Source organism: Lethenteron reissneri, chromosome 26 (genome assembly GCF_015708825.2).
Source record: "Lethenteron reissneri isolate LAM-NWPU_2019-01 chromosome 26, ASM1570882v1, whole genome shotgun sequence".
Taxonomy (NCBI): domain Eukaryota; kingdom Metazoa; phylum Chordata; class Hyperoartia; order Petromyzontiformes; family Petromyzontidae; genus Lethenteron; species Lethenteron reissneri.
In genome coordinates, this window is record NC_083804.1 from 2,035,064 (window position 1) to 2,062,720 (window position 27,657).

A 27,657-nucleotide genomic window follows, 5' to 3' on the forward strand; every position below is an offset into this window, starting at 1 on the left:
TTCAACGTTTTGAAATTGGCTGAGACACGGGAAGCCGCCATCCAAAACTCGAACTCTCGCCAGAAGGCGAATGAACGTCTGCGCGCGCTTCGGTCACACACACATGGGTGGAACCCGGGCGACAAGGCCTGGCTACATTGCCCCCAGATGCCATTGGCGACATCGCCCAAACTGATTTGGCCGTGGCAGGGGCCTGTCGAAATTGTCCAGGTCGTACATCCGCAGTGTTCGGATTAGGTAGGGAAAACGCCGTTAGTACATCCACCCTTCGCGTCTAAAACCGTTTGTCGTGCCACGTACCTCTTCTACATACCACAAGGGCCGAGCATGTGATATGTCCGTTGACTCTGAGAATGTGGTGCCACCTCCTGATCCTCACCTGCCACTAACTGTCCCGTCTTCAGATGCCTCAGAATTGATGGCTTCCCGGACGCCCCCACCGCCCAATCCCGATGGCGAGTGTGCAACCAGGCAGCCCACTTCGTCCACTCAGGGGCAGCCCGCATCCGCCACCAGGCAACCCAGCCCTGCCCCTTACGATGGACCAGCCACTCGGACTCGCGCTAAATTGCATCGTTTTTCATGATGGTTTTTTTCGTGGAACCATCGCACCCACACGCTCGTCGCGGCGACCACTTACCTGTTCACGTGTTCGTTTTCTCGCTGCGGATTATACGTCGATTTTGTGCGGGGTGCATTCGGTCAGGGCTGGTGGCAGTGATGTGTATATTTGTACATAGTGTTCATTGTACAGATGGGTTGGGGTATTTATTCGGGGGTTTCCTGTTATTGTTGTTATTGAGGCACACGCAGTTTGAGTTTTCTTTTTTTTATGAAGGTTATTGTTGCAGCCGGGACGGCTGCGTGCTGTAAAAGGGGGGGGGGGGGGGGGGGGGTCATGTAATGGTGTTATTAGGCGAACGTACACCATCTGCGGTCAGTACCCACTACCTCCCTATAGGGGGCAGTTAACGGGTTGAGCCAGTATCTGGGGAGTTTCGCCAAGAGGCTGACAGTTGAAGGCCAGATCGGATCCTGGAGCGAATGGGCCAGCCCCCAGATAGGGGGCTGTTGGGGAATGATGTCACCCTTCCGGAACCTGGTAGAAGGTTCGGGAAGGGAGGCGTGGCTAGGCCGGAGCAAGCCACAGAGCAGCATAAAAGGCAGGAGCCGGAGAGGGTCTGGGCAGTGGAAGACAGAAGGCCGGCTAGCCAGGACCCTGGGACTCATCTGACCCGCCGTCCTTATCAGTGACGGGAAGAGTGAGCCAGTGGTGCGACCCTGGAAGCTTCGGAGCTTGACGTCCTTATCAGGGCCGGGTCCGAGTGGCCGGCGGTTGAGACCTGCGCCTTGGCTGGGCCAGGTCAAACTGGCCTCCCCTAGGGCCGTGTAGCCGGAGGACCCCGAGACCTTAGCCAGGAATAGGGCGCGTACAAGAGGGGCTATACCCTTCCAGGCAGCGGGTACAGGGGCCGTTACCCCTGTGTAGCTAAGGACTGTGTTGTGTGGTGTTAAGTCCTTTGTAATAAATAAGTGTTGCCTCCAATAATCCGTCTATGCCGTCTTAAAGAACTCACTACACATACAAATACTTTCCTCTGTCTGCACATTGGGAGTTTGCATTTGATCATCCATCTAAATTCTCCAAACACACTCTTTATTTCGCAATTTTTATTCTAGGCTACCTTCCACAACTGCCCCAGCTGTCCTTTCCCCGTTGTGTCACTTCCACAAAGATCTTCATTTGTTACGGCAACTTGGCGTAACTTGTCTTTTATTTTGGTCATATTCATCTTGAGACCAACTTTGCAGCACTTTTATGAAAATTATGTGTCTTCAATGCTTTCCTGTCATCAATTCAATCCATTGTTATAATAACTAATACGTGTTTACACAAAAAGTGAAATACCTAAATTATGTTCGAAAATGGCGCTAAAAACGATGTGAATGGTTACGGCTCTATGAGCTACTTATCGCGTGTGCATACATTGTTCACAAACGCCACTGGCAACATAATAAAACATTTAGAGGCCAAACAACCACACGAGCAGAGAACTATATGAAGAAACGGTTTCTCTACCATCGACCGCACACATTAGATTTTAGCAAAGAGTAATGTATTCGATATATATCCAAGTGCCTAGCCTTTGCAAACCATAAAATTGCACTTTAATTTATGGAGATCACTTTAATACAATTATCCAAGATCTCGAAAACCAAGGCATACATGGGAATCATACTGAATTTCGAAGTTAAATAACTTCAGCTCACACTGAAGTCACAGAGAGCAAATCAGAAGGCCGCGTTGGACGAGAGAACGCCCCTCGACCAAAGCTATTCAAAGTTTAAACAACAACAAAAACTTGACTGGAAAAATAAAGGCACACATATAAATGGATAACATTAACCATATCAGATTTGCTCATGACAATTACAAGCTTACGGCAGCGTGGTTGTAGGTAATGTTTTGTAAATGCGGAAGTTTTTTAGTTATAACACGGAGGTGACGAGATGCCTGTGCAGCGTTCATCTGCCGATAGGTCTCAGTGCCCGCGGCGTAAAGTTGCAGTTACAAGGTGCAATTTCTTTGCAACGTTGCCAAAAGACAATGTTGACATCCTGCGCTTAACGTGGGCTGCAGCGTGGAGTCAATAAAGTTGCATGTGGCCTTGAAACTTTTTTTTTGCACGTGTCGTTTCACACGCAACAAGCACTGTGATTGGTTGGATATGGCCATGTGGTCGCCATGGCGATGCTCAATCCAACATGGCTGAATGTAACATATATAAATATATATTGTGGTCACCAACCAAACTGCACCACTGATTTGGGACAAATGTAATTTCATCATAACCTGTCAACCCATACGATTTACCCGTATTCTTGTAAAGGGAAATTGAGTTTTTAGGTCCACACGGCGTACAACCGTTTCAATACAACTAAAATTGTGTCTATGTGTTTGCGTTTCTCCCTTGTGATGGGACAGGATGAACGTTGAGATTTACAAGGGCACGGGGTGACCAATAAGGTCTGAATTGGTGTAATAAGGTAGGGCACTGATAAGGGGTTGACAGGTATGGAATGTGGGGACAGGATAAGTTTATTGGATGGACAGAAACAAATTTGGAATGTTGATGCCATCAAAAGGCCACCATTTAAGCCACACAAACCATAGGGTGAGGCCAGAAAACGGCAGATTTATCTCAAATCTAAAGCCTGACCCACCCCGTGCGACACGTGGCTGCCAACGCGTTCATTATACATGTTTAACGGCATTTTTATTCTGCGACAAAGTTCCTCTCCCGTGTGTTGTACCATTAAGTTCAGCTTAAGACTACAATCAGTTGATCGCAATAGAGGCAACGATCGCCTGTATAGCCTCAACAGGCTTACGGGGGGAGTGCTGTTGATCACATCTCATCTCACGCCTCCACGTGAACCCACCACTCCATCTTGGCGGCAGTCCCCCCCGGGACACGTTGTCTCCGTTCCACCACCGGTCTTGTCCGTTGTTTTAGTTCACGAGGTGAATCGTGAATGTGCAACGCTATACACTGATAGGTTGCGCTGTGGTTAGAACGCTGGTCTCCAAATAAATGTGGCATCCATAGAAATTCGTTCCACATTACAGATAGTCATTGCTATGGATCGACTGGCACCCACCATGGGAACGTGGAATTACCACCAACGTCTCTAGGTTACTGACGGAGGGGTGTGTTGCCCCACTCTTCGTGTAAGCAGGGATATACCCTAGACCAGCGGTTCTTAACCTATACTGCAGCCTTGCACCCTTTGGTTCTCAATCGTAAAAAAAACATGTTAATAAGTACACACGTTTGATTTTTTTTAAAGTAGTTGTACTTACGTGACCGTGTTTCATTTGTGTTCCAATGACTTATCTTCTAAACAAATCTGTCCGTCTCTAGCACCCCCAGAAAGGGCATCTCTCACCCCCAGGGGGTGCACACACGCCAGGCTAAGAACCACTGCCCTAGACAGATCGTGAATGTTATGTAATATAAGCTGGGACCAACCCTTCTTCCTACACGCGAGCTTCATCTTTATTCCTTCATAAAAATGAGCAAACTGAAGCCACGTAAGACTTTTGCCCTCAACCATCTTTGTCCTGTTACATCTTATGCCTCATATGTGTCTTATGTTGACTATTGCAGTTTAGATGTATATTCACCCTCTCCGGAAGATGGGCGAGTATTGACTGCATTCGACATTTATAAAACGCTTCCCTCTAGTAATGGAATGGTAGCATAACCTGTTTCTAGTCACTTTTTTACCTAGGTCAAAGGGTGTACATAGTTCATTATCAGTACTGAAGGTCTTACATTCATATCGGTCAGAATGAACCCTCGTCTGACTGCGCACGATGAAAGCAACCCGGGCAAGCGCCGTGACTGATACACACCTACGGGAAGAAGAATAAAAAAGGCAAAAGAGCGAGAGACAGAGAGAAAGACAGAGAGGGAGAGAGCATTACTGCCGGTCGGGGACACGCCCCCATCTGCCCACCCGAGATTCTCTATCACTCTCCGTGCCAAGGTGGAGGGGAGACGAGCAGAGAACACGGCCTGGTGGCACGACCTCCCATGGTCCCCTTTGCGTGCAGGCTCAGGCGGCGGCCGAACCGACGTGCGAACGCAGTCTGTAACGGAAGAGGACGTCGCGCTTGGGGGTCAACAGGCCCATGCCCACGCGGCTCATGTCCATGCCGACGTCCGGCTGGCCGGGCAACAGCTCCAAGTCCAGCAGGGCGAGCAAGTGGAAGATGAAGTCCTTGACCTCGGTCAGGGCTAGGAAGCGGCCGGGGCAAATGCTGTTGCCGGAGCCGAAGGGCATGAGGTACTGCTGGAGGCGCCGCCCGTTCTTGTAGAAGGTGGTCTTCTCCTTGCCATCTTGCACAAAGCGGTCGAACTTGTAGACCTGGGGAGACGATGGAGGGCGACGTCACGCCGACGGGAAGGGGTCACACGGCTATTCCCCCCTCTCCCCCCCCACTCGGAGAAGCCGAATTGTAAGCAAACGTCGCACAAAAAGTGTTGGTCCGCAAAAGCCAACAGGCGGATGAACTGCACGGTGTAGGTGAATGGATGAGAGTCCATCTCAACGCGTGAATCACTCCTTAAAAAACACCAACACTCAACGCATCGCTCATCCACCAATACTCCTCCACAGACACTCAACGCACCGCTCATCCACCAACACTCCTCCACAGACCACAGACACCCAACGGCCACGGCACTCATTCAGCAGCGGTGGGGTGGCACCTCAGGCTGCTCGTAGATGTCCGGGTCGGTGTGCAGCGTCTGCAGTGAGAAGGAGATCTTGTCGCCCTTGCGGAGCTTCAGGGTGAAGCCGCTGTCCATCGTGATGGCCACGTCCTCCAGGGCCACGCGGATGTTCATGGGTGCGCTCGTCAGGCGGAGGCTCTCGTTCACTGCGCTGCCTGATGCGCCGATTCCATGGCGGGGTTCATGCGGCAGGGGTCAGGGCGGTGGGGTGTCAAAGAGAAGGGATCGGGAGGAGAAATCAATGTACGTTGATGTATGTACACAGAACCGGCCCTAGACCTTTGGGGGCCCTAAGCAAAATTGGGTTGGAGGTCCCTTTGATGTATGATTTTTTTCACCCACTAGCTAGCAGTGAACTCTAGGGGGCCCTCTGCTGGCCACGGGGCCCTTTGCAATTGCAAGGGTCGCTTAGTGGCTGGGCCGGCTCTGTATGTACATGTGAAAATGTAACTTCCTTTGCACCGTACGTAGCAACCGTGCCAATCGGTGGTGAGGGGGAAGGAGAACAAACTAAGTACAAAAATCAGTCCTAAATAAATTAGTTTTCAGTAAATGAATCAAGGTGGTGGGGTCGAGGTGGAGGGATCAAGGTGGAGTGGTCGAAGTGGAACTTCATCGGCTCCACCGTTGCTGATGAACTCACAGCTGTGACGATGCATACTCCTTCCGGCCCGTGCTCGGCAATTAACGCATCTCCGAATTAGCGCGTTTGGCCACATACGGTGCGAAAGAAGTTCAACACGCACGTACGCAAGATATGTACGTAACGATCCGAAAAACAATTCCACGCCCCGTCGGCGCGCCACACCCACCGAGCATGAGCATGGCGTTGAGGTCCTCACGGCTGCGGCACAGCGGGGAGCCCAGCTTAAGCGGCGCTCCGCTCTTCCCCAGGGTGGCGTCCACCTCGTCACGCAGGGCCCGCTGCGCAAGGGGGCACTGCAGGAGGTGGTAGAGGCTCCAGAAGATGGCGGGCACCGTGTTGGCGACGGAGCCCCAAAGGAAGGCCAGGTGGTGCCCTGTGCGGGGTGTTGGCGGGGGTGGGGGGGGTGCGATTGGGTAGACCGGTGTGCATTCATGAAGCGCATGGCAGGGAAGACGCCGGGCGGCTGCCATGAGGTTTTTGGCGGCCGTGCCGCCACACGGCTCTCCGTGTTGTTTTCGGGTTGTTGCCGTGGGCTGTTCGGCACGCGATCCGACGTTCGTCGGACGTGCCGAGAGCTTATTAAAGCTCAGTTCTCCTGGATTGCGTTCAAGCAAGCGGAACGGAACGTTGGACATCACGCCAAACAGCGCACAGTCAACCCTGAAACCCCATCGGAAAGGCCTATTACTTTGTGCATGTAAGTAGGGATTGATTTTTGGAGAGGTTTGGTTGGGTTGGCGACCCACTCTATCAAATGGCATTCCAACTGGCAAAAATGTAACTTTCAGAGCTGGAAGATTTGCTAAATTAAGTACAGAACCACATTTGTTGTGATATTGTTTAGGTCACTGGAGACCGGACTCAGACTAGCAACTCGTATTGCCCCGAGCAACATAATCTCTTTAAAAAGAAGCTACTCCGGTGGTTTGTTGCCAAATTCCTAAACTACAAGTGATATGCCAATGTTATTTGGTTTCGGGAGATGCTGAAAGAGCCTAAATACTGTACGAGTGCTGAGCACCTTTAACAAAAAAAATTGCAACAGAGATGAATGTTAAATATTTACCCAGGAAATTTGGATTCATATATAGCATCTAAATTCAATTGCGGTACAAGCCAAGAACACCTCGGGGAGCTGTGAAACCTTCCCGTTCAACCCACGGAGCATCCGATTCAGGAAAGCAACGCTTGAGTTTTCACAGTCGACATTATGATTCACAATTCGTTTTTGGGTCAGGCCACGAAATTATCTCGCCAACTGTGTGCCGTTAAGACTCCTCCACCACACGAAAACAGATGAAGCAATTAAAACTAATTAAAACCAATTAAAAAAATTAAACGGCATACCAGCATTCAACTACGCCGGTAAATCAACGAACAATTCCGACTTCTTGGATCGAGTCCATCTGACAATGGTAGACCTTCGTTTCAACCGAAACGTTGTAGCGAATCGCTAGACCTGTCGCGAGAATTGCTCCTACAACTTACCGGCGGTGGGCTGCACCGATTTGCACGCGCGACAATTAAGTACGCCTGGCTGCGTCGGGGCGGCGAGTCATCTCGACGACACGGATTTGGTCAGATCGTTTACTTTGCCGAACCCGAAAAAATAAATGACCACAACCGTTGGAACAAATTCCGCACCTAGTCGCTCACTCACCTGCCTTGTGGGTGTCCTGCATGTTCTTGTTCGCGTCCCACACGCTCATCCTCGACTGCACGATAATGGAGACGTTGCGGCGGCGCGACAGCTTCTCGTGCGTGAGCTCTCGCTTCAGCTCGTCGCGGTGGTGCTTCGCGGAGCCCAGCAGCCAAAGGGGCACCCCGGCTGAGATGAGCGGCAGCACCTTGTCGAACGGCTCAAAGTGCGCCTGCAGCCTCTTGCAGAGGCGGCGGTCGGCCTCGGCGTCCCCCGAGGTGCCGTACAGCATCACGAAGGTCACCTCGAACATGAGGCGTTGGCAGAAGCTGAAGAGGGAGTCCGTGCACCAGCCGTGGACGTCGCCGCCCGTCCTGCCCACCAAGGCCTCGTTCAGCTCGTGGAAGACCACCTGCTGCAGCTTCGCCATCACGATGTTGGTCACGTTCGTGAGCTCGGCGCCCTGCGTGGACGACGGAGCCGGGGTTGGGGTGGGGGGTGGGCGGGAAATATCCGGGGAGTTGTGGAGGCCAAGTTTGAATTTGTTTGACTGAGCTAGGTGAGAACTCGAGAAACCAGGGAAGTTGCAAGAGTGAGCCGTGTCGCCAGCGTGACGAAAGCAATAAAGTAAAAGAGTGGCGGCCGTGAAGTAATGTGAATGTAAATCGGAGTGGCAACGAACGCGTCAAAGGAGAAATCAAAAATATGACACCGACACGACTGAATACAAAAACGAGAACATACTTCCTGAAAACCAACATCGGCTCGGACGAACCACTTTCAGAAACCGTTCGGGGGGGGGGTGCCGTGAAGTCACGGAGACGTCGCCGTGCTGACCATGCCACGCAAGGTTTTCAAGCGCAAAGCTTCGTCCCTCTTCCGCGTTGATCACCAGCCCGCACAATCCCGGATTTCCCAAAAAACGGAACGACGGTCTGGCCTCACCTGCAGGAAGGTGTATAGGCGTAGCAGATCGTCATTGCACACGCCCAACAGGAGGTCGTCGACGTGGGGGTGGTCGAAGTTGATGCAGGAGAACTTGGAGGAGAACTCGTGGAAGTTGAGCTGCTTCCCGTGCCGGATGATCGACGGGAACATGTGAGGGTCCATCAGGAAGGTGAAGTATTTGCCTGTGAAAACGACGACAAATTGAGTCAAGAGGCAGAGGTGGTGGGGCGGGGGCGGTGGCCCACGTGGACGCGTTTGAGACGTGCAGATGTGTCGATGTGCGGGCCGTTTGTAGATCCACTGCTGGATAAGTGCTCGAGTGTGAGCGAGTCGATGTGTCCAGCCCAGTCACCCGATGACCGGCTCTAAACGAAACGTAATTAAGATTTGAGGTTTCTTCTAACTTGTCGAAATATCAGCTATCAAAATCAAACAATTCAGTTTGATTGACATACGAACAACTCTTTGTGGTGCATAAAAAGATGTGATGCTCGCGCGGATAGAGAGGCCTGCTGAAGTGACCTCAGAAGTAGTTCTGTGACCCCCATTTTTCAAGGGCCCTTCCTCCAACACAGGGTGCTGCACTGCTCAATGCAAACGTTTCCGAATGAAAATGCGTTCGTCTCACTTCATGACACACAACAAAAACAACTGTTTAAAATAACGCTTAGGCAATCGTTAATGTATCATCTGCTTATCGACAGCGGGCAGTATCAGGCGCACGAACACGGAGATCGCAGCGCTGGGCTGTGAAGGATGGCGACGGCATGCGGAGGTCTTTATCCAACAGTGGACAGACAATGGCTGATTATGATGCTGGTGAGTAGGAGAAACGACAGTACACTTGCAGCTGCCGCCATCCCAAGTCGACCGATGCTACGCATAAATTGTAATTAGGGGTGGCGCAGATATTACTCGCCACTGGTGTTAGCCGTGCCCGGGATGGAGCTCAGGCCGCTCGATTCGCAGTGAGAGCAACGCTATCCGCTGCGCCCACCGTTCCACCCATATATATATTAAAAAATTACATGTATCAATAATGTAGTCGGTGTGAGCTTACCTGTGATGAATATGATGTATAATTGTGCACTCTGCTACCTGTTGCTGTAATCAATACGGAGTGCCAGGAAAAGAAAAAAACACTCCATTGATTTCATATTCTTTGGTTCTTTCGGTAAAGTCACGTCGATAGAAAGCACAACGTATCGATCGCAACACAAGCGGTCGTCATCAGGCGATCGAAACGTCGTGGTTTCTATCGACGTGACTTTACCGAAACAAACAAAAAATATTAATTCCTGCAGTCACGAAAGTTTTAAGTCAAAACTCCATCGATTCTTACACGTGCATACTTCGTGAACTTAGGAGGTGACATGCATCGATAGGTTTGATGCGCCAATGTACGCGCCCCGCTCATGGTGACAGATCACCAAGGGACGTCACAGTCACAGGTCACGCAGCGGCCAGAGACTAACCCGTGACTTGTTTTTAAATAAAATGTTGCGATCACCACGAAACCCAGAGGGAGGGAAACGCCGCCCGGCTCGGCGTGCTGCCAAATATCCCCGCACCTGGCCCACCACATCCAGAATACCCCCAGCAACGGCTGTGGCTTTGTCCCCCACCGCTTTCGTCACATGGCACCGGAGCGCAAGTCTAGTCGGAGACCCAATTTGCAAACCCGCGACACACTTCCAGATATTGCTTCACTCCGTATTCGTTTTCTCTCTCTCGAGGGTCAAAAGGTGACGGGGTGTATGGGGGGGGGGGGATATTATTTGTATCACCCTTTTGAGTTAATATTTCACTTTGTGCTGGTGCAGCTGTCGTAACAGTGCCGGCGGCGCTGTTATTGGCCCGCGCGACACGAGTGTTATGTAACGTGCGGGCCCAGTGTCTGAGCCACTGCGGGACAGAAGCACATCGCTCCTCAAGCTGTCGACTTTGTTGTTGTCCGCCCCCGACCCGCCCCGCACCTCCGATTAGCACGGTTGGCTACGTAGGGTGCGAAAGAAGTTCAACATGCACACGTTAAGGGGGGGGGGGCGATTGTGTGACCCGCGCGTGGTGCTCACAACGCGGCCCCAGGGCCACGAGACCGCTGTGCGGACGCCGCACACTCTGCATGCCACTGCGCAGGTGTCCGTCGACGTTGCGCTGCTGTGTCGTAGCTACACCCGTGTGTTTTCCACCAGCGCGATGTCCGACGTTTTGCCCCCCCCCCCCCCCCACGAACTGGAGAGAGCTTCTTCGGGTTCGGTTCTTGAAGGATCTCCCAGCAACGTGGAGCGAAACCGTCGGACATCGTGAGCTGGAAGCCAGCGACAACCCCGGGGGCGGCCACGACCCGACCAACGCACGGGTTAGCGACGGTGCTGGGGCGCCCGTGTGCCCCCGAGAGCAGAGAGAGAGACGAGGAGGAGGAGAAGCGGATGGCGCACCGTGTATGAGCACGGTGAAGACGTCCCCATGCTTCTTCTGAAGACGCAGCAGGAACTTGGGGGGGCACTTGGAATACTCGACCACTCTTCCAAAGAAGGGGATCCACGAGTGCACCAGAGGAGGCTCCCCCTTGCGCCTGCGTCACACGGGGGGTGGATGGTGGTCCGGGGAGACATGGGGCACATTAAGCGAGATTCCTCCCACGACTGAACGGTTATTACTCCTGAGCGAAGCGCAAAGTCGACCCAAGTTGGAGCCCTGCTGGTGTCATGTAAACGAACTATAAAACTATCTTGTTTTTTTTTTATTGAGCTCAACGATAGTGGCTTATCACGTGTGGAAATGTATAGCAGCGAAATACTCTAAACGCACGTTGATTCTAAATGTGGAGGAAAAACACGGAGAAAAATCCACGCGACCACGGGGAGAAAGGCACACGCAAACTCCACATATACAACAGGCGTCAGGGTCGGGATCGAACCCACGATCTCCTGCATTCCAGGCGAGGTAGTTAACATCTCGCCACCCAATATCTGGGGTGGAGCACCCAATTCCTTATCTCCACTGCACGTGACAGAATGAACTGTAATGTACAGCGGTCACTGGGTGATTGATGAACCAGCTCTCACTAACTGGGAACTGTTTTTACTTTAATGGATCTGTACAAAGGGTTCCAGTAGCATTTGCAGTGGTTAGGCAAGAGAGAAATAACAATCCCACATCCACGAGTCACACCTGCACTTAAAAACCCAGGTCACTCTCGCAAGCGAGACTCCCCTGGTCACTTGAGTTCTCACATGGTTAAATTAAAAATGTTTTTGCCGGTCCCCACTTGATCTGAAGATTCTGTTAAAACTCTCAGAGGTTTAAGTGGGTTACACAACTGCCCTCAAAGTGCCGGGGGCTTCATCGTGGCGAGGATTTTCTATGACTGGTTACCTGTCAACCCATACGGTTTTCTCCGCATTATTGTACAGGGAAATACATTTTTCAGGTCCATATGGCGTACAACCGTTTCAATACTGGCAAAAAAAATCTAATTTGTTGTCGATTTGTTTGTTTCTCCATTGTGATGGGACTTTGTAGGATGAACGTTGAGATTTATAAGGGACACGGGGTGACCAATACGGTCTCAGTTGGTCTGTAACAAGGGAGGCACTGATAAGGAGTTGACAGATTTGTGATTGGTTAATACGCTCAAATGATTTGCCCATTCAACAATTTAACAAATCGTTACGATTTCTGATCGTTGACCTTGCGATGCCCACTCTGCAGCAAGTGTTATCGGCTCTGTAAGGCTGCGCTGGGGCTATAGATATTTTAGGAATGTTTCTGCTCCCCGCATTCACAACCCCCCACTGACCAGCGTGGCGAAGTATGGTCATATAACCCCCGCGTCCGACATGGCACAACTCCCGATTAGCACGGTTGGCTACGTACGGCGCGAAAGAAGTTTAACATCCACACTAGAGGTGTTTGGGTTTGATCGCGTAAATGTGAATGTGTCGTTAAACCCGCTACCACCCGACACAGCCAACTAGTAAGGTTTGCCACGTGAACGTAACGTGCCAATTCGTCACTAGTTCAGCACACACCGGCCGCGTGTTGGAGAGTAAAACCCACAACGTCGACACGGTCCACGTGAGCGCGGGAGGGCCTTGTCCAGCCTGCAGCGGCGGCTCGTGAGTGACCTCTGAAAAGACGTCGTTCTAATGAAGAACAACCACGTCATGTCATTGGCCTTCGCGTGAAAGTGATATAACCGTGTTATCTACCAACGGTAGGCATTTATAAACAGTACGAAACAAAACAGCAAAGCACTCAAATGTTGTCCCCATGAACCTCAAGTCCACATTGCACAACCACTTTGACACTGCCAAAAGCTGTGAGCTGCTGTATTTTTTCGTACGCTGCAACCGCGTGTCATGACTTTGTCTCTCATCGCAGCCACGGGCGTCTTCTCCACCACCCTGAATGGGTCTCAAGCGGCGTGGCTACAACGCTGGAGGCGAATCGCAGTGAATCAAGAGGGGAATCTCTCACTCGGAGGACGCCTTCGCCACCACCCGTTTCTAATATGAACAACTTTAAATGTTATCTTCATTAGGCAATTCACTTCGAAAGAATCAGTATATTTATTTGGGGAAAAAAAACACAACCAACCTATTTATTTAAAATAATTTTTATTACAAAAATAACACTGGTCAACACACTTTTCTGGCATGAGGTATTCCAACGGGTTTAATGTCATTTTGGGGTGCTGATTCCAAATCTGGCATCTGTTTTTGTCTATCACATCAGGTTTTTGAGATATCAAATATTGCATTTTCAATCAAAACTGCATAAGAAAAATTTTACATAAATGTGGATATCTACATACAATTATATTATAAACACACTATCCTAAAAATGCTGCACCATATTTTAACACTAAAGCAGTCACTGACTCGCAACAACTTGCAATCATAAGTGACAGAGTTAATTTCGGGTAAAATCAATGAAAATGGGGTATGCCGATAGCATAAAAATTAGATGTGATGGAGCAAATCTTAGATCACATTTGGAATCAGCACCCTGAAATGAGTCTTAAACAGCTGCAAAAGTCCAGGCCAGAAAAAAAAATGTTGTTGACCAGTGTTATTTCTCATGCCCAGTTGCTGGCGCCCCGAGTTTGGCGAACCGCGCCTGTCCAGCAGTGGATCGACACAAGCGCCGCACGTGTCCAGGGCACGGCGGCGTGCCAGTGCAGGCTGGGGGGGGGGGGTGCCAATGGCACTGACCTCGCCAGGTCATCTCCAGACTGAGCTCCATCGGCGCTCGTGAGCCCGCCCGCCTGTTTGCCGAGTGCTGATGCGGGGCCCCTACGCCCTCGAGTGTCACTGTGTGTGTGTATAGTATACACACACACAGTGACACTGTGTGTGTGTATACACTGTGTGTGTGTGTATACACTGTGTGTGTATACACTGTGTGTGTGTGTATACACTGTGTGTGTATACACTGTGTGTGTACACTGTGTGTGTGTATACACTGTGTGTGTATACACTGTGTGTGTGTGTACACTGTGTGTGTGTATACTGTGTGTGTATACACTGTGTGTGTGTATACTGTGTGTGTATACACTGTGTGTGTGTATACACTGTGTGTGTGTGTGTATACACTGTGTGTGTATACACTGTGTGTGTACACTGTGTGTGTATACACTGTGTGTGTATACACTGTGTGTGTGTGTACACTGTGTGTCAAGGCCGTAGCCATGGAGTCAACATTGGGGGGGACAAAATCTTCCAGGGTGTCTGGGGGTCCCAACCCAGAAAAATATATACATTTGAAAACTCATTTCCTGCCTAAAATATAAAAAAATTCACTAACACATGGGATAGACTTTTATTTGTTTTTGACAATGTCTAATAGTGTATTATATTACATTGCTGTTTTTACTTTTTTACCATTTCTTGTTTCATTGTATGTAATGACAGAGATTAGGGATTAATAAAGTACAACCATAACCACAATCATATAAACAGAAATCTATGCATTGATTTATATGAAGACAAGTCCAGATATTGTGGCCAAGATTTAGCAAATTGTTATTTTATTTACATAGCATAGCAATTATTTTTATAGCAATATATTGGGGGGGGACATTTTGAGCATATTTGAATATTAAGAGAAGGATGTGTCCCCCCTAATATATATTATAATTACGGCCTTGGTGTGTGTATGTTGAACTTCTTTCGCACCGTACGTAGCCAATCGTTCATAATTCATCGCTGCACTCACAGCACCGTCGCGGCTGCCGTGCCACGGCTGCCTGCCGCTATTGCTGCTGAGCATTTATGCCGCTGCTGCTATTGACATTCCTGCTTGTTTTGCTGCTACGACAGCTGGTTACAATAATTATGCTTCTGTAGCGTTTAACACAAACTGCTTCTGCTGCTGCCACTGCAGCTGCTGCTACTATTGCTGCTGCTCCTACTCCTGTAGCTACTGCTGCTGTAGCTGCTACTACTGCCGAAGCTACTGCTGTATCTGCTGCTGCAGCTGCTGCTACTGCTGCTGTAGCTGCTGCTACTCCTACTACTCCTACTGCTGTAGCTGTTACTACTCCTACTGCTGCAGCTGTTACTACTCCTGCTGCTGTAGCTGTTGCTACTCCTACTGCTGTAGCTGTTACTACTCCTGCTGATGCAGCTGTCACTACTCCTGCTGCTGTAGCTGTTACTACTCCTGCTGCTGTAGCTGTTACTACTGCTGCTGCTGTAGCTGTTACTACTCCTGCTGCTGTAGCTGTTACTACTACTGCTGCTGTAGCTGTTGCTACTCCTACTGCTGTAGCTGTTACTACTCCTGCTGATGCAGCTGTCACTACTCCTGCTGCTGTAGCTGTTACTACTCCTGCTGCTGTAGCTGTTGCTAATCCTGCTGCTGTAGCTGTTACTACTCCTGCTGCTGTAGCTGCTACTACTCCTACTGCTGCCGCTGTTACTACTCCTGCTGCTGCAGCTGTTACTACTCCTGCTGCGTGTAGCTGTTACTACTCCTGCTGCTGTAGCTGCTACTACTCCTGCTGTAACTGCTGCTACTCCTGCTGTTGTAGCTGCTACTACTCCTACTGCTGTAGCTGTTACTACTGCTGCTGCTGTAGCTGTTACTACTCCTACTGCTGTAGCTGTTGCTACTCTTGCTTCTGCAGCTGTTACTACTCCTGCTGCTGTAGCTGCTACTACTCCTACTGCTGTAGCTGTTACTACTGCTGCTGCTGCAGCTGTTACTACTCCTACTGCTGTAGCTGCTACTACTCCTGCTGCTGTAGCTGTTGCTACTCCTGCTGCTGTAGCTGCTACTACTCCTGCTGCTGTAGCTGTTACTACTCCTGCTGCTGTAGCTGTTACTACTCCTACTGCTGTAGCTGTTGCTACTCCTGCTGCTGTAGCTGCTACTACTCCTACTGCTGTAGCTGTTACTACTCCTGCTGATGTAGCTGTTACTACTCCTACTGCTGTAGCTGTTACTACTCCTACTGCTGTAGCTGTTGCTACTCCTACTGCTGTAGCTGCTGCTACTCCTATTGCTGTAGCTGTTACTACTCCTGCTGCTGTAGCTGTTACTATTCCTGCTGCTGTAGCTGTTACTACTCCTGCTGCTGTAGCTGTTACTACTCCTGCTGCTGTAGCTGTCACTACTCCTGCTGCTGTAGCTGTTACTACTCCTGCTGCTGTAGCTGTTACTATTCCTGCTGCTGTAGCTGTTACTACTCCTGCTGCTGTAGCTGTTACTACTCCTGCTGCTGTAGCTGTTACTACTCCTGCTGCTGTAGCTGTTACTACTCCTGCTGCTGTAGCTGCTACTACTCCTACTGCTGTAGCTGTTACTACTCCTGCTGCTGTAGCTGTTACTACTCCTGCTGCTGTAGCTGTTACTACTCCTGCTGCTGTAGCTGTCACTACTCCTGCTGCTGTAGCTGTTACTACTCTTGCTGCTGTAGCTGCTACTACTCCTACTGCTGCAGCTGTTACTACTCCTGCTGCTGTAGCTGTTACTACTCTTGCTGCTGTAGCTGCTACTACTCCTACTGCTGCAGCTGTTACTACTCCTGCTGCTGTAGCTGTTACTACTCTTGCTGCTGTAGCTGCTACTACTCCTACTGCTGTAGCTGTCACTACTCCTGCTGCTGTAGCTGTCACTACTCCTGCTGCTGTAGCTGTCACTACTCCTGCTGCTGTAGCTGTCACTACTCCTGCTGCTGTAGCTGTTACTACTCTTGCTGCTGTAGCTGTTACTACTCCTACTGCTGTAGCTGTTACTACTCCTACTGCTGTAGCTGCTACTACTCCTGCTGCTGTAGCTGCTACTACTCCTGCTGCTGTAGCTGTCACTAGTCCTGCTGCTGTAGCTGCTACTACTCCTACTGCTGTAGCTGCTACTACTCCTGCTGCTGTAGCTGCTACTACTCCTGCTGCTGTAGCTGTTACTATTCCTGCTGCTGTAGCTGTTACTACTCCTACTGCTGTAGCTGCTACTACTCCTACTGCTGTAGCTGTTACTACTCCTGCTGCTGTAGCTGTTACTACTCCTGCTGCTGCAGCTGTTACTACTCCTGCTGCTGTAGCTGTTACTACTACTGCTGCTGTAGCTGCTACTACTCCTGCTGCTGTAGCTGCTACTACTCCTGCTGCTGTAGCTGCTACTACTCCTGCTGCTGTAGCTGTTACTATTCCTGCTGCTGTAGCTGTTACTACTCCTACTGCTGTAGCTGCTACTACTCCTACTGCTGTAGCTGTTACTACTCCTGCTGCTGTAGCTGTTACTACTCCTGCTGCTGCAGCTGTTACTACTCCGGCTGCTGTAGCTGTTACTACTCCTGCTGCTGTAGCTGCTACTACTCCTGCTGCTGTAGCTGCTACTACTCCTGCTGCTGTAGCTGTTACTACTCCTGCTGCTGTAGCTGCTACTACTCCTGCTGCTGTAGCTGTTACTACTCCTACTGCTGGTGCTGTTACTACTCCTACTGCTGTTGCTGTTACTACTCCTGCTGCTGTAGCTGTTACTACTCCTGCTGCTGCAGCTGTTACTACTCCTGCTGCTGTAGCTGTTACTACTACTGCTGCTGCAGCTGTTACTACTCCTGCTGCTGCAGCTGTTACTACTCCTACTGCTGCAGCTATTACTCCTGCTGCTGTAGCTGTTACTACTCCTGCTGCTGCAGCTGTTACTACTCCTGCTGCTGTAGCTGTTACTACTCCTGCTGCTGTAGCTGTTGCTACTCTTGCTGCTGTAGCTGTTACTACTCCTACTGCTGTAGCTATTACTCCTGCTGCTGTAGCTGTTACTACTCCTGCTGCTGTAGCTGTTACTACTCCTGCTGCTGTAGCTGTTACTACTCCTGCTGCTGTAGCTGTTACTACTGCTGCTACAGCTGTTACTATTCCTACTGCTGCAGCTATTACTCCTGCTGCTGTAGCTGTTACTACTCCTGCTGCTGTAGCTGTTACTACTCCTGCTGCTACAGCTGTTACTACTCCTACTGCTGCAGCTATTACTCCTGCTGCTGTAGCTGTTACTACTCCTGCTGCTGTAGCTGTTACTACTCCTGCTGCTGTAGCTGTTACTACTCCTGCTGCTGTAGCTGTTACTACTCCTGCTGCTGTAGCTGTTACTACTCCTGCTGCTGTAGCTGTTACTACTCCTACTGCTGTAGCTGTTACTACTCCTGCTGCTGCAGCTGTTACTACTCCTGCTGCTGTAGCTGTTACTACTCCTGCTGCTGTAGCTGTTACTACTCCTGCTGCTGTAGCTGCTACTACTCCTGCTGCTGTAGCTGTTACTACTCCTGCTGCTGTAGCTGTTACTACTCCTGCTGCTGTTGCTGTTACTACTCCTGCTGCTACAGCTGTTACTACTCCTACTGCTGCAGCTATTACTCCTGCTGCTGTAGCTGTTACTACTCCTACTGCTGTAGCTGTTACTACTCCTGCTGCTGCAGCTGTTACTACTCCTGCTGCTGTAGCTGTTACTACTCCTGCTGCTGCAGCTGTTACTACTCCTGTTGCTGTAGCTGTTACTACTCCTGCTGCTGTAGCTGTTACTACTCCTGCTGCTGTTGCTGTTACTACTCCTGCTGCTGTAGCTGTTGCTACTCCTGCTGCTGCAGCTGTTACTACTCCTACTGCTGTAGCTGTTACTACTCCTACTGCTGTAGCTGTTACTAATCCTGCTGCTGTAGCTGTTACTACTCCTGCTGCTGTAGCTGTTACTACTCCTACTGCTGCAGCTGTTGCTACTCCTGCTGCTGCAGCTGTTGCTACTCCTGCTGCTGCAGCTGTTACTACTCCTGCTGCTGCAGCTGTTACTACTCCTGCTGCTGTAGCTGTTACTATTCCTACTGCTGCAGCTGCTACTACTCCTACTGCTGCAGCTGTTACTACTCCTGCTGCTGTTGCTGTTACTACTCCTACTGCTGTTGCTGTTACTATTCCTGCTGCTGGAGCTGTTACTACTCCTACTGCTGCAGCTGTTACTATTCCTGCTGCTGTATCTGCTGCTACTCCTGCTGCTCTAGCTGATACTACTCCTGCTGCTGTAGTTGTTACTACTCCTGCTGCTGTAGCTGCTACTACTCCTACTGCTGTAGCTGTTACTACTCCTACTGCTGTTGCTGTTACTACTCCTGCTGCGTGTAGCTGTTACTACTCCTGCTGCTGTAGCTGTTACTACTCCTGCTGCTGTAGCTGTTACTACTCCTGCTGCTGTAGCTGTTACTACTCCTGCTGCTGTAGCTGTTACTACTCCTACTGCTGCAGCTGTTACTACTCCTGCTCCTGTAGCTGTTACTACTCCTGCTGCTGCAGCTGTTACTACTCCTACTGCTGGTGCTGCTACTACTCCTACTGCTGTAGCTGTTACTACTCCTACTGCTGTAGCTGCTACTACTCCTGCTGCTGCAGCTGTTACTACTCCTACTGCTGTAGCTGTTACTACTCCTACTGCTGTAGCTGCTGCTACTCCTACTGCTGTAGCTGTTACTACTCCTGCTGGTGTAGCTGTTACTACTCCTGCTGCTGTAGCTGTTGCTACTCCTACTGCTGTTGCTGTTACTACTCCTACTGCTGTAGCTGTTACTACTCCTGCTGCTGTAGCTGCTACTACTCCTGCTGCTGTTGCTGTTACTACTCCTACTGCTGTAGCTGTTACTACTCCTGCTGCTGTAGCTGTTACTACTCCTACTGCTGCAGCTATTACTCCTGCTGCTGTAGCTGCTACTACTCCTACTGCTGCAGCTGTTACTACTCCTGCTGCTGCAGCTGTTACTACTCCTACTGCTGTAGCTGCTGTTACTACTCCTACTGCTGCAGCTATTACTCCTGCTGCTGTAGCTGCTACTACTCCTACTGCTGCAGCTGTTACTACTCCTGCTGCTGTAGCTGTTACTACTCCTGCTGCAGCTGTTACTACTCCTGCTGCTGTAGCTGTTACTACCCCTACTGCTGTAGCTGTTACTACTCCTACGGCTGTTGCTGTTACTACTGCTGCTGTAGCTGCTACTACTCCTACTGCTGCAGCTGTTACTACTCCTGCTGCTGCAGCTGTTACTACTCCTACTGCTGTAGCTGCTGTTACTACTCCTACTGCTGCAGCTATTACTCCTGCTGCTGTAGCTGCTACTACTCCTACTGCTGCAGCTGTTACTACTCCTGCTGCTGTAGCTGTTACTACCCCTACTGCTGTAGCTGTTACTACTCCTACGGCTGTTGCTGTTACTACTGCTGCTGTAGCTGCTACTACTCCTGCTGCTGCTGTTGGAGGTCGTGTGGGGACACGTCCAGGACTGGGTGGACGCGAGGCACCACGCCCCGGAGTGGTCGTGGCGGGCGCTGGGCAAGGAAGGCGCAACAAAGGGGAGAGAGGAACGGGGGGAGGGGACCCCAAAAGGATTTGTTGGCGGGGAGAGCGGAGGAGATGGTTTATCAAGAGGTGTTGAGACACGGGCTGGGTGCTCCGGGAAGGAAATGTTGTAGGCAACAACAATAAAGTTGTGAAAAATAAGAATTGGTTGAACGGAGGCTCTCAAGTTGGCTTCCAAGCCGGCAACGAGTTCGCTGTGACGTCCCGGACTGCCAAGTGGCTGCCGTGTATCGCCGCAGCGGAAACAAATAAACACAAGCGACTTGCATTCTGCCGATTTGGTATCCTCCTCCCACGCTCTGGCAAACTCCGCTGACCTCCTTCTCCAGAGGAGAGTCCCCCCCCCCAGCCCGCATTCACCCCCCCCCCCCTGTTACTCTCTCCCCCAGCCCCCACCTCCCGCATTCACCCCCCCCCCCAGCCCCCCAGCCCGCATTCACCCCCCATCCCCCGCATTCCCCTTCCCGTTACTCCCACGCCCGAGCCCCCCCCCCTCTCGGACCCGAGTCACCTCGCTCCAATGCCGCCCCAAGTCGCCCACGCGGCGCCACCGCCCGCCCGCTCTGCCCGCCACGTGCAACTGCTGCCTCTTTGGGGGTCCCGTCCTCGTACACGTGCAACGGGATTCTTCTAATCTCTTGTTGTGACTCACTGCACGACACCTACTGTTGGAACTACTACTGCTGCTGATAATTATACGACTGTTACTTCTGCTGGCAAGACTACTAATGCTGATGATGCTACTGCTGCTGCTACTACTGCTGCTGTTAATACTACTATGACTACCACTGACAATACTGCTGTTAATACTACTAATACCACTGATAATACGACTACTGTTAATACTATTACCACTGATAATACTATTACTACTGTAGTGGAGTAACGCGCGGGGGGGGGGGTTTGCAGTGTGCACGCACGTGTCAGCTGCGGACAGTGAGGTCACGTCAGGGCGAACAGGTGCAGAGAGGGGCGACCAATTAAGATGCATCGCGGTGATTGGCTGCCTGCAAATGCAAACACGGTGTAGGCGACTCGCAGGCGGGAGATGGAGGCGATAAGCGTGGCGGAGACGCCACGTGAGCAACGGCTCAACGAGGGCTACTTGAGGTCTCTTAATGAGTGAGGGGTTATAAGGTGATGTGCGGAGAGTTGGTTGGAGTGAAGACAAGAGAGAATTAGGAGAGAAGTCCGGGACCCGCTCCCCACACCTCGTCCTCTTCAGCGGTGTTGGCTGATCCCCCGCTGGAGGCACGGGCGAGGTTGGAGGAGTGAGTGTGATCAGGCTAGCAGTAGAGAAACTAGCAGAGTGTATATTAAGAGGCTAGCAGTGGAGAAGCGAGCAGAGTGCAACATAGCAGGCTAGCGGAGAGAGAGCGAGCAGAGCGGAGCGGAGCAGACGAGGAGTACAATAGGAAGAGTTGCGACGGAGTCGCGTGGTGTTGAACACGAGGAGTTCTGTACCAATAACGTGACAGGAGAAAAATAAGTTGTCCGTGTGAAATGACACCACTACACTACCACCGATAATACTGCGACTGCTGCTGGGCATGTTGCTTTGATTCTGACGCTGCCGCTTCTCGTATCGCTGCTGCCGATGCTGCTGCTGCTGCGGTGGTAGCAGCAGCAGGGTCCGGAATTTCCGGCTGCAGTGCAGCAGGCGGCTCGTGGAGCAGGGACCCTCCTGGAAAGAATCGCCACGCGGCTTGGCGGGTAAACCGCGGCGTGGAAGGTGCACTACTCCAGCCCTGCAGTATTTGTACTTTTCTCACGAGCCGAAGCAAAAGAGCGGAAAGAAAGCTGCGTCAACAGATTACACGTGGGATACTCCCCCACCTCCTAGCCCCCCCCCCAACCCTCCTAGCCCCCCCCCCCAGCCCCCACCGGGGGGATGAGCGCCAGTGCTGTGCGGATTACGGAGTGGACACGGCGTGTGCGGTGCAGAGGGGATTGGGGCAAGGGGCACACAGAATCTCCGCCCCCCCTCCCACGTAGTGGGGCCCCGAACGCGAGTGGGTGAAGTGTGTAACGTGGCAGAGCTGGAGGGATACGTGCAGCCCTTGCAAGGGCTTGCTCACGTCTTCCAGTCCACGAGTTCCATAGATCCGCAACCTCCATTAGCGCGTTTGGCTACGTACGGTGCGAAAAAAGTTAAATATCAATACATCCCCTCGAATCAGGTTTTTTTTGTTTGGCCTACTCTTCCACGCTCATCAGACGTCTTAGAAGAGGTGGAAGTAGCCATACTTTACCCCACCGCACCCGACCTGCTGATTGGCTGTACACAGCTGGGTCAGACAGAGGCGGGTAATGGGGTCGGGTTGAGGGGATTAAGAACCTTGCCCCCATTGTTTCAACTGCCACGCCGGGAGATCGCCTCGAACCGGCGCTCTCGAGATTGCAAGTCCTGGTGCACGACCCATTTGCACCGCACAAGCAACTAAGAGGGCAAATCCTTGACGACAGCGGGCGCGTAGCATCGTGCGGCTTCACACTTTGGCCCGGGAGCCGACTGCAAACAGATCCCGCTACCTATTCACTCGGCCTACCCCCTGTCGAATTCCAATCGGGGATCACGAACATTCGTCACGCAACGCGGCGGCGAATGAGCCGTGGCTCCTCGCCGTCTTTACAAGCGAGTGGAGAAGAGAAAGCCCCCTGCTGTGGTGACTGCGTGTCTGTTGCGCCAAATGCAGCAGCAGCAGGGGGAATGATCCACTGTTAACAACTACATCACGTGGAGATATGCAACGTCCTTGATTTAGTCCAGAGCAAAGAAAGTGACACGCGCGCTCCGCTGAGCAGCTTCCAACCGCGGGTCCCGTTGGATTTATTATGGCATGTCGCTGGCTGGCTGACACATAAGGTCAACTGTTGGTCATTCTTAAACAAAGCACTGTGAGCGTGCCAAGGTAATCCAGAGCATGCTCTGCCAATATTGCCATTGCAGGCACACGCATTGCACCCCACGTCCTGTCGCTCTGCAGAAATCCTCGCCAATTTTCTAAAGCTGCAATCAATTAGTGAATCGATCGAGGCTGTCGACAATCCGAGTCCGTTGACCGAATGTTGTTTTAAGACGTGAGCAGACGATGTGTACAATGGCGTTATCCATCTTTCATTGTAGCCAATCCACGATCCTGCGACGTAATATTCCACCAAGCGCCTGTACAAGAGTTGTTTTTATCTCTGTATATAACGGTGATGGGTACTGGACAGATGGGTACATTTCATTCGGAGCACCGGGGACCATGCCAACCGCGCTATGTCACCGCTCCCTCCCAGGGTCCACGATGGAGGGTTGATGTGATTTCTCCCCCATGCTAAAGCTCCACGACGATGCAGAATAGGGACTCTCCCCCTTGAGTTACAGATTTTAAAAAAACCCCACTTAACAGATTAAGATCATCTCTCCCTGGTGTCCCTAGCTCGAACACAGGGGCAGATACTTGAAAAGTGCTGAATGGTGGGAAAATTCGATCGGCAATCCAATGGGGTCGGCTTGCGACACTGGGAAACTGTTGCAATGTTTGACATCTGTCTTAAATGCATGACGTTCAAGACGTTAACTTTAAACGTATTTTATCAGCTACGGGGATCTTCTCATTGGAACGAAGCCAACAGTTGCTTTCCCTGCACGTGGTTTTGCTAGAGTGAAGCGAGATGTATCACTTGGATATATCAAGCTATATACAATTGTTTTATAAAAATATATATATTTAAAGACATCCCCGTGAAAGCTGTCTCCCGGGCTATGTCTCGAGGCAAGTTTAATCTGTTCTGCAGACAATTCCCCTCATGAATCGAACTCTACAAATTGGTATTTTCATATTATATACTTTAAAATATATATACAGGCGACCTTAGTTTTTACGACATAATGTGTTCCTGGAAACCCCGTGGTAAATCGAATCATGTTTTACCATTTCCAATAGAAATGGTAAACGTCGCTTGGCTATGTGTTTTTCCTTTTTATGAGGCACATTTAAGGACGTCCAATAGGTACAATTTCACAAACTCACTCGAGATTAACAAAGAGACAGCTTTCTTTAGAGCCTAGTCTCTGGTGTGGACCAATCAGTTTCAAAGTCAATGCATCATGTACTACCAGAGCATGTTTTTGTTTGCATGTTCACCACAAGTATATGTGGTTAATGCCGATATGATTCATTGCAAAAAAATTATGTTTGGTGCTTTAACAACTTAACACAACTGTGTTATTGCCAGAAAGGGTAACACCTATTATTATATGTTGATACTGGCAAGATAACTCCCATGATGTAGTCAATCGAGTTTCTGCGGCGTAAATCGATCTGTGCACGAGGCCCGAATCGTGTCTTTTGCTCGGTTTGCTCTGCCACTATTCTACATCCTACTTTACCAGCTATGACTTGTCCCCGACATCCGCTGCAAAGTTTAGGATTACACCCTCTGAGATGGATACTTCTCAAAAGTCTATTCCTGGGGATGCACGCCTCATTGTGCGTAGACCCACCACAGTGCTTCAGAAATCCGGAGGAGTTCCACAGAACTCCGCGACTACTACAGAAGACCTGCCGGCAAGACAGAACAGCGGTCATGTAGCGAGCAGCAGAGGCGAGGGAACTGCACGAGAAAACACGGTTATCTACACAGGGTCTCATGAAGCTATTGAAAGAAGCCTGGAAACTCTGCAAACTATGAGCAGCCTAGAATCTATAAGGCCCAAATCAAACTCTACCTGTGTTTAGTTTAGACGTGTTAAACCTGAGATTTTTCGTCTGTTTGTTACGTGTGCTTAGTGCACCACTGCCAATGCAGTTATCATCCCATCATTTGGATCAAAGTCTACGGGCTCCCCGAGGGAGAAAGAAGCACACATCCTCTCAAGCGGCTACGTTCACCATAAAGCGGCAATTATTCGTTCCGCTAATACGACAACAATGTCCATCGAGCACGTTTGTGCAACTGGGTGACGTTTTGCAACTGCGAGAAGCCCGATGCCAACGCCACCCCCGTGCCGGTCGCCCTCTCGTCGTTGTATCGTCGAGACTTTACGAGCCACCGATATCCTTCCAATGGCTCAGAAGACCGAGGAAGCTGGCCACTTGCACCTCCGGTTTGGCCCAGTTGGCTACGCACGGCGGCGAAAGAAGTTTGCGCGGACACAGTCGCTGTCTTCCGATGCCCTCCGCCGTTCGAGTGCGGTCTGTGAAGAGGAAAGCCATGCTGCACCAAGGCGTGTAGCGCCTCAGATTTGGCACGGAAAGAAGTTCAACACACCTATTGCACACACACTTTCTTGCAGTCACTGCCCAGAACACACACACACACTTGTGTGTGTCTATGTTGAACTTCTTTTCCGCGCCGTACGTAGCCAAACCGTGCCAAATCGGAGGCGCTACGTCTTGGCCCTGACATCACACCGTGGGGCAGCATGGCTTTCATCTTCACAGACCGACACTCGAACAGCGGAGGGCATCGGAAGACAGCGACTGTGTCCGCGCAAACTTCCGCGATTCCATTCATGGGAAGCACCGCGACTTTTTGTTTTGGTATCCTGCCGTGGTGCTAGCTGCACCAAGGATTCGAGATCTGCTGTGGCGCTCTTTAGAGCCAACGACGTCTCCATCCCTCGGTCGGCTCTGTCCGAGGAATGCCATTGTGGATGTCCTCTGGGGTTCTGGGCAGTGCCTTCATGGTTTGTTACACGAGCGCGCTCCACAATCTATTCTGAGGCCACGTCTGCATGCCGCTGGAGGCTCTGACATCAGAACTCCTTGGAATGTTCTCCCCCTGTTCTGCCTGGGTTACTACCGGCTTCTCTTATTTCCTCCCATAGATTAAAACAAACAAACACGCACACACAATGTACATTGGTGTTGACCACAAATATTCCCAAATGAAGGACCCTCCTGAAAGAGTCTTCGGATTTCCCTGGGTAATTTAATAATTACTGTCTATTATTAATATTAAAGTATCATCGTCCATTCAGAAGCACCCACCACCTCCCCGTCTTCTCACCTGCGCCGCAGCCCCAGCAGGTAGTGAAGGCCGCCGAAGACGAGCAGAAGGCAGAGGACGGTCACAGCCAGAGACATTGCAGGGCTTCGGCTGCACCTGCACGGAACGAACGACAACAACAACAACGACAGCAGCAGCCGCAGTTAGCCACCAAGCACGATGGCATCACCACGGCGAGGCGCGTGTGGACGTTGAAGCCGTCACGGAGCAGACGTCGCGGGTTTGAGCGAGCGAGATGACTGGCAGATGCCCAACACCTGGGGGGGCTTCCACACCCCCCTCCACCACCTCCTCCTCCTTCACTGGAGCCAAGGACACAGTTGGCACATTTAGCACGGGATGGAAACGCTGACGGATAGACGCCCACTCGAGACAAGCAACGCACACTCCTCCGCGTCTATACCACCCCTACACGTGTATATCACTCTACACGTGTCTATCACTCCTACACGTGTCTGTCACTGCTACACGTGTCTATCACTCTACACGTGTCTGTCACTGCTACACGTGTCTATCATTCTACACGTGTCTGTCACTGCTACACGTGTCTGTCACTCTACACGTGTCTGTCACTGCTACACTTGTCTATCACTCCTACACGTGTCTGTCACTGCTACACGTGTCTATCACTCTACACGTGTCTATCACTCTAGACGTGTCTATCACTCCTCCACGTCTCTACCACCCCTACACTTGTCTATCACTCTACACGTGTCTGTCACTCCTACACGTGTCTGTCACTGCTACACGTGTCTATCACTCTAGACGTGTCTGTCACTCCTACACGTGTCTCACCACCCCCACACGGCGCGGGTTTTTACTCTGCGCCCGTGGTCCTCTTCGCTGCCGAGGCGCGCGCGCACTGAGGGAGCGAACGCGGAGGGCGGCGTCCTCCGGGTGCCGAGTGACTCCACCTCCACCAACCACCACCACCAACCACCACCACCACCAACCACCACCTCCTCCTCCCGCCGCCGCCGCCGCGAGATGCGTGCAGATGTCGATGTTGCTGCTCCAGGGTCACCGACCCGCAACGCCCTCGACTCGCACACTCGCCCAGCGCGTGTCGCTTGCGTGCAGCCCTGCACGGAATGACTTTCGTTGAGGGTGACGCCGATAAGACGATTGTTAGCGACATCGCAATAAGTACGATGCCGTGCAGCAGTGTTGCTGCACAGGATACCATACACCTCGACTGTTGAGTACGAGTTGAATTTGTGCAGCCTCCAAATGCTACATGGAAACACCCATGGAATGTGTGTAACTGTGTA

The 27,657-nt window shown here is 51.0% G+C and overlaps 1 protein-coding gene across 2 annotated transcripts; it reads right to left on the bottom strand.

Moving 5' to 3' along the window:
• Positions 1–2,135: 2,135 nt before the first annotated feature.
• On the bottom strand, positions 2,136–27,243 carry LOC133347460 (cytochrome P450 7B1). Of its 2 annotated transcripts, none has more exons than XM_061559720.1 (8): positions 27,208–27,243; positions 26,387–26,482; positions 10,978–11,114; positions 8,534–8,718; positions 7,610–8,051; positions 6,116–6,322; positions 5,280–5,458; positions 2,136–4,935 (listed from the first exon to the last, which is right to left on the bottom strand). In XM_061559720.1, the coding sequence occupies exons 2-8, from the start codon at positions 26,461–26,463 to the stop codon at positions 4,624–4,626; spliced, it is 1,539 nt and encodes a 512-aa protein (XP_061415704.1). In that variant the 5' UTR covers positions 26,464–26,482; positions 27,208–27,243; the 3' UTR covers positions 2,136–4,623. The 2 variants fall into 2 exon arrangements, with proteins under 2 accessions (XP_061415704.1, XP_061415703.1); XM_061559719.1 differs by lacking the exon at positions 27,208–27,243 and adding an exon at positions 27,182–27,204.
• Between the last annotated feature and the right edge of the window lie 414 nt (positions 27,244–27,657).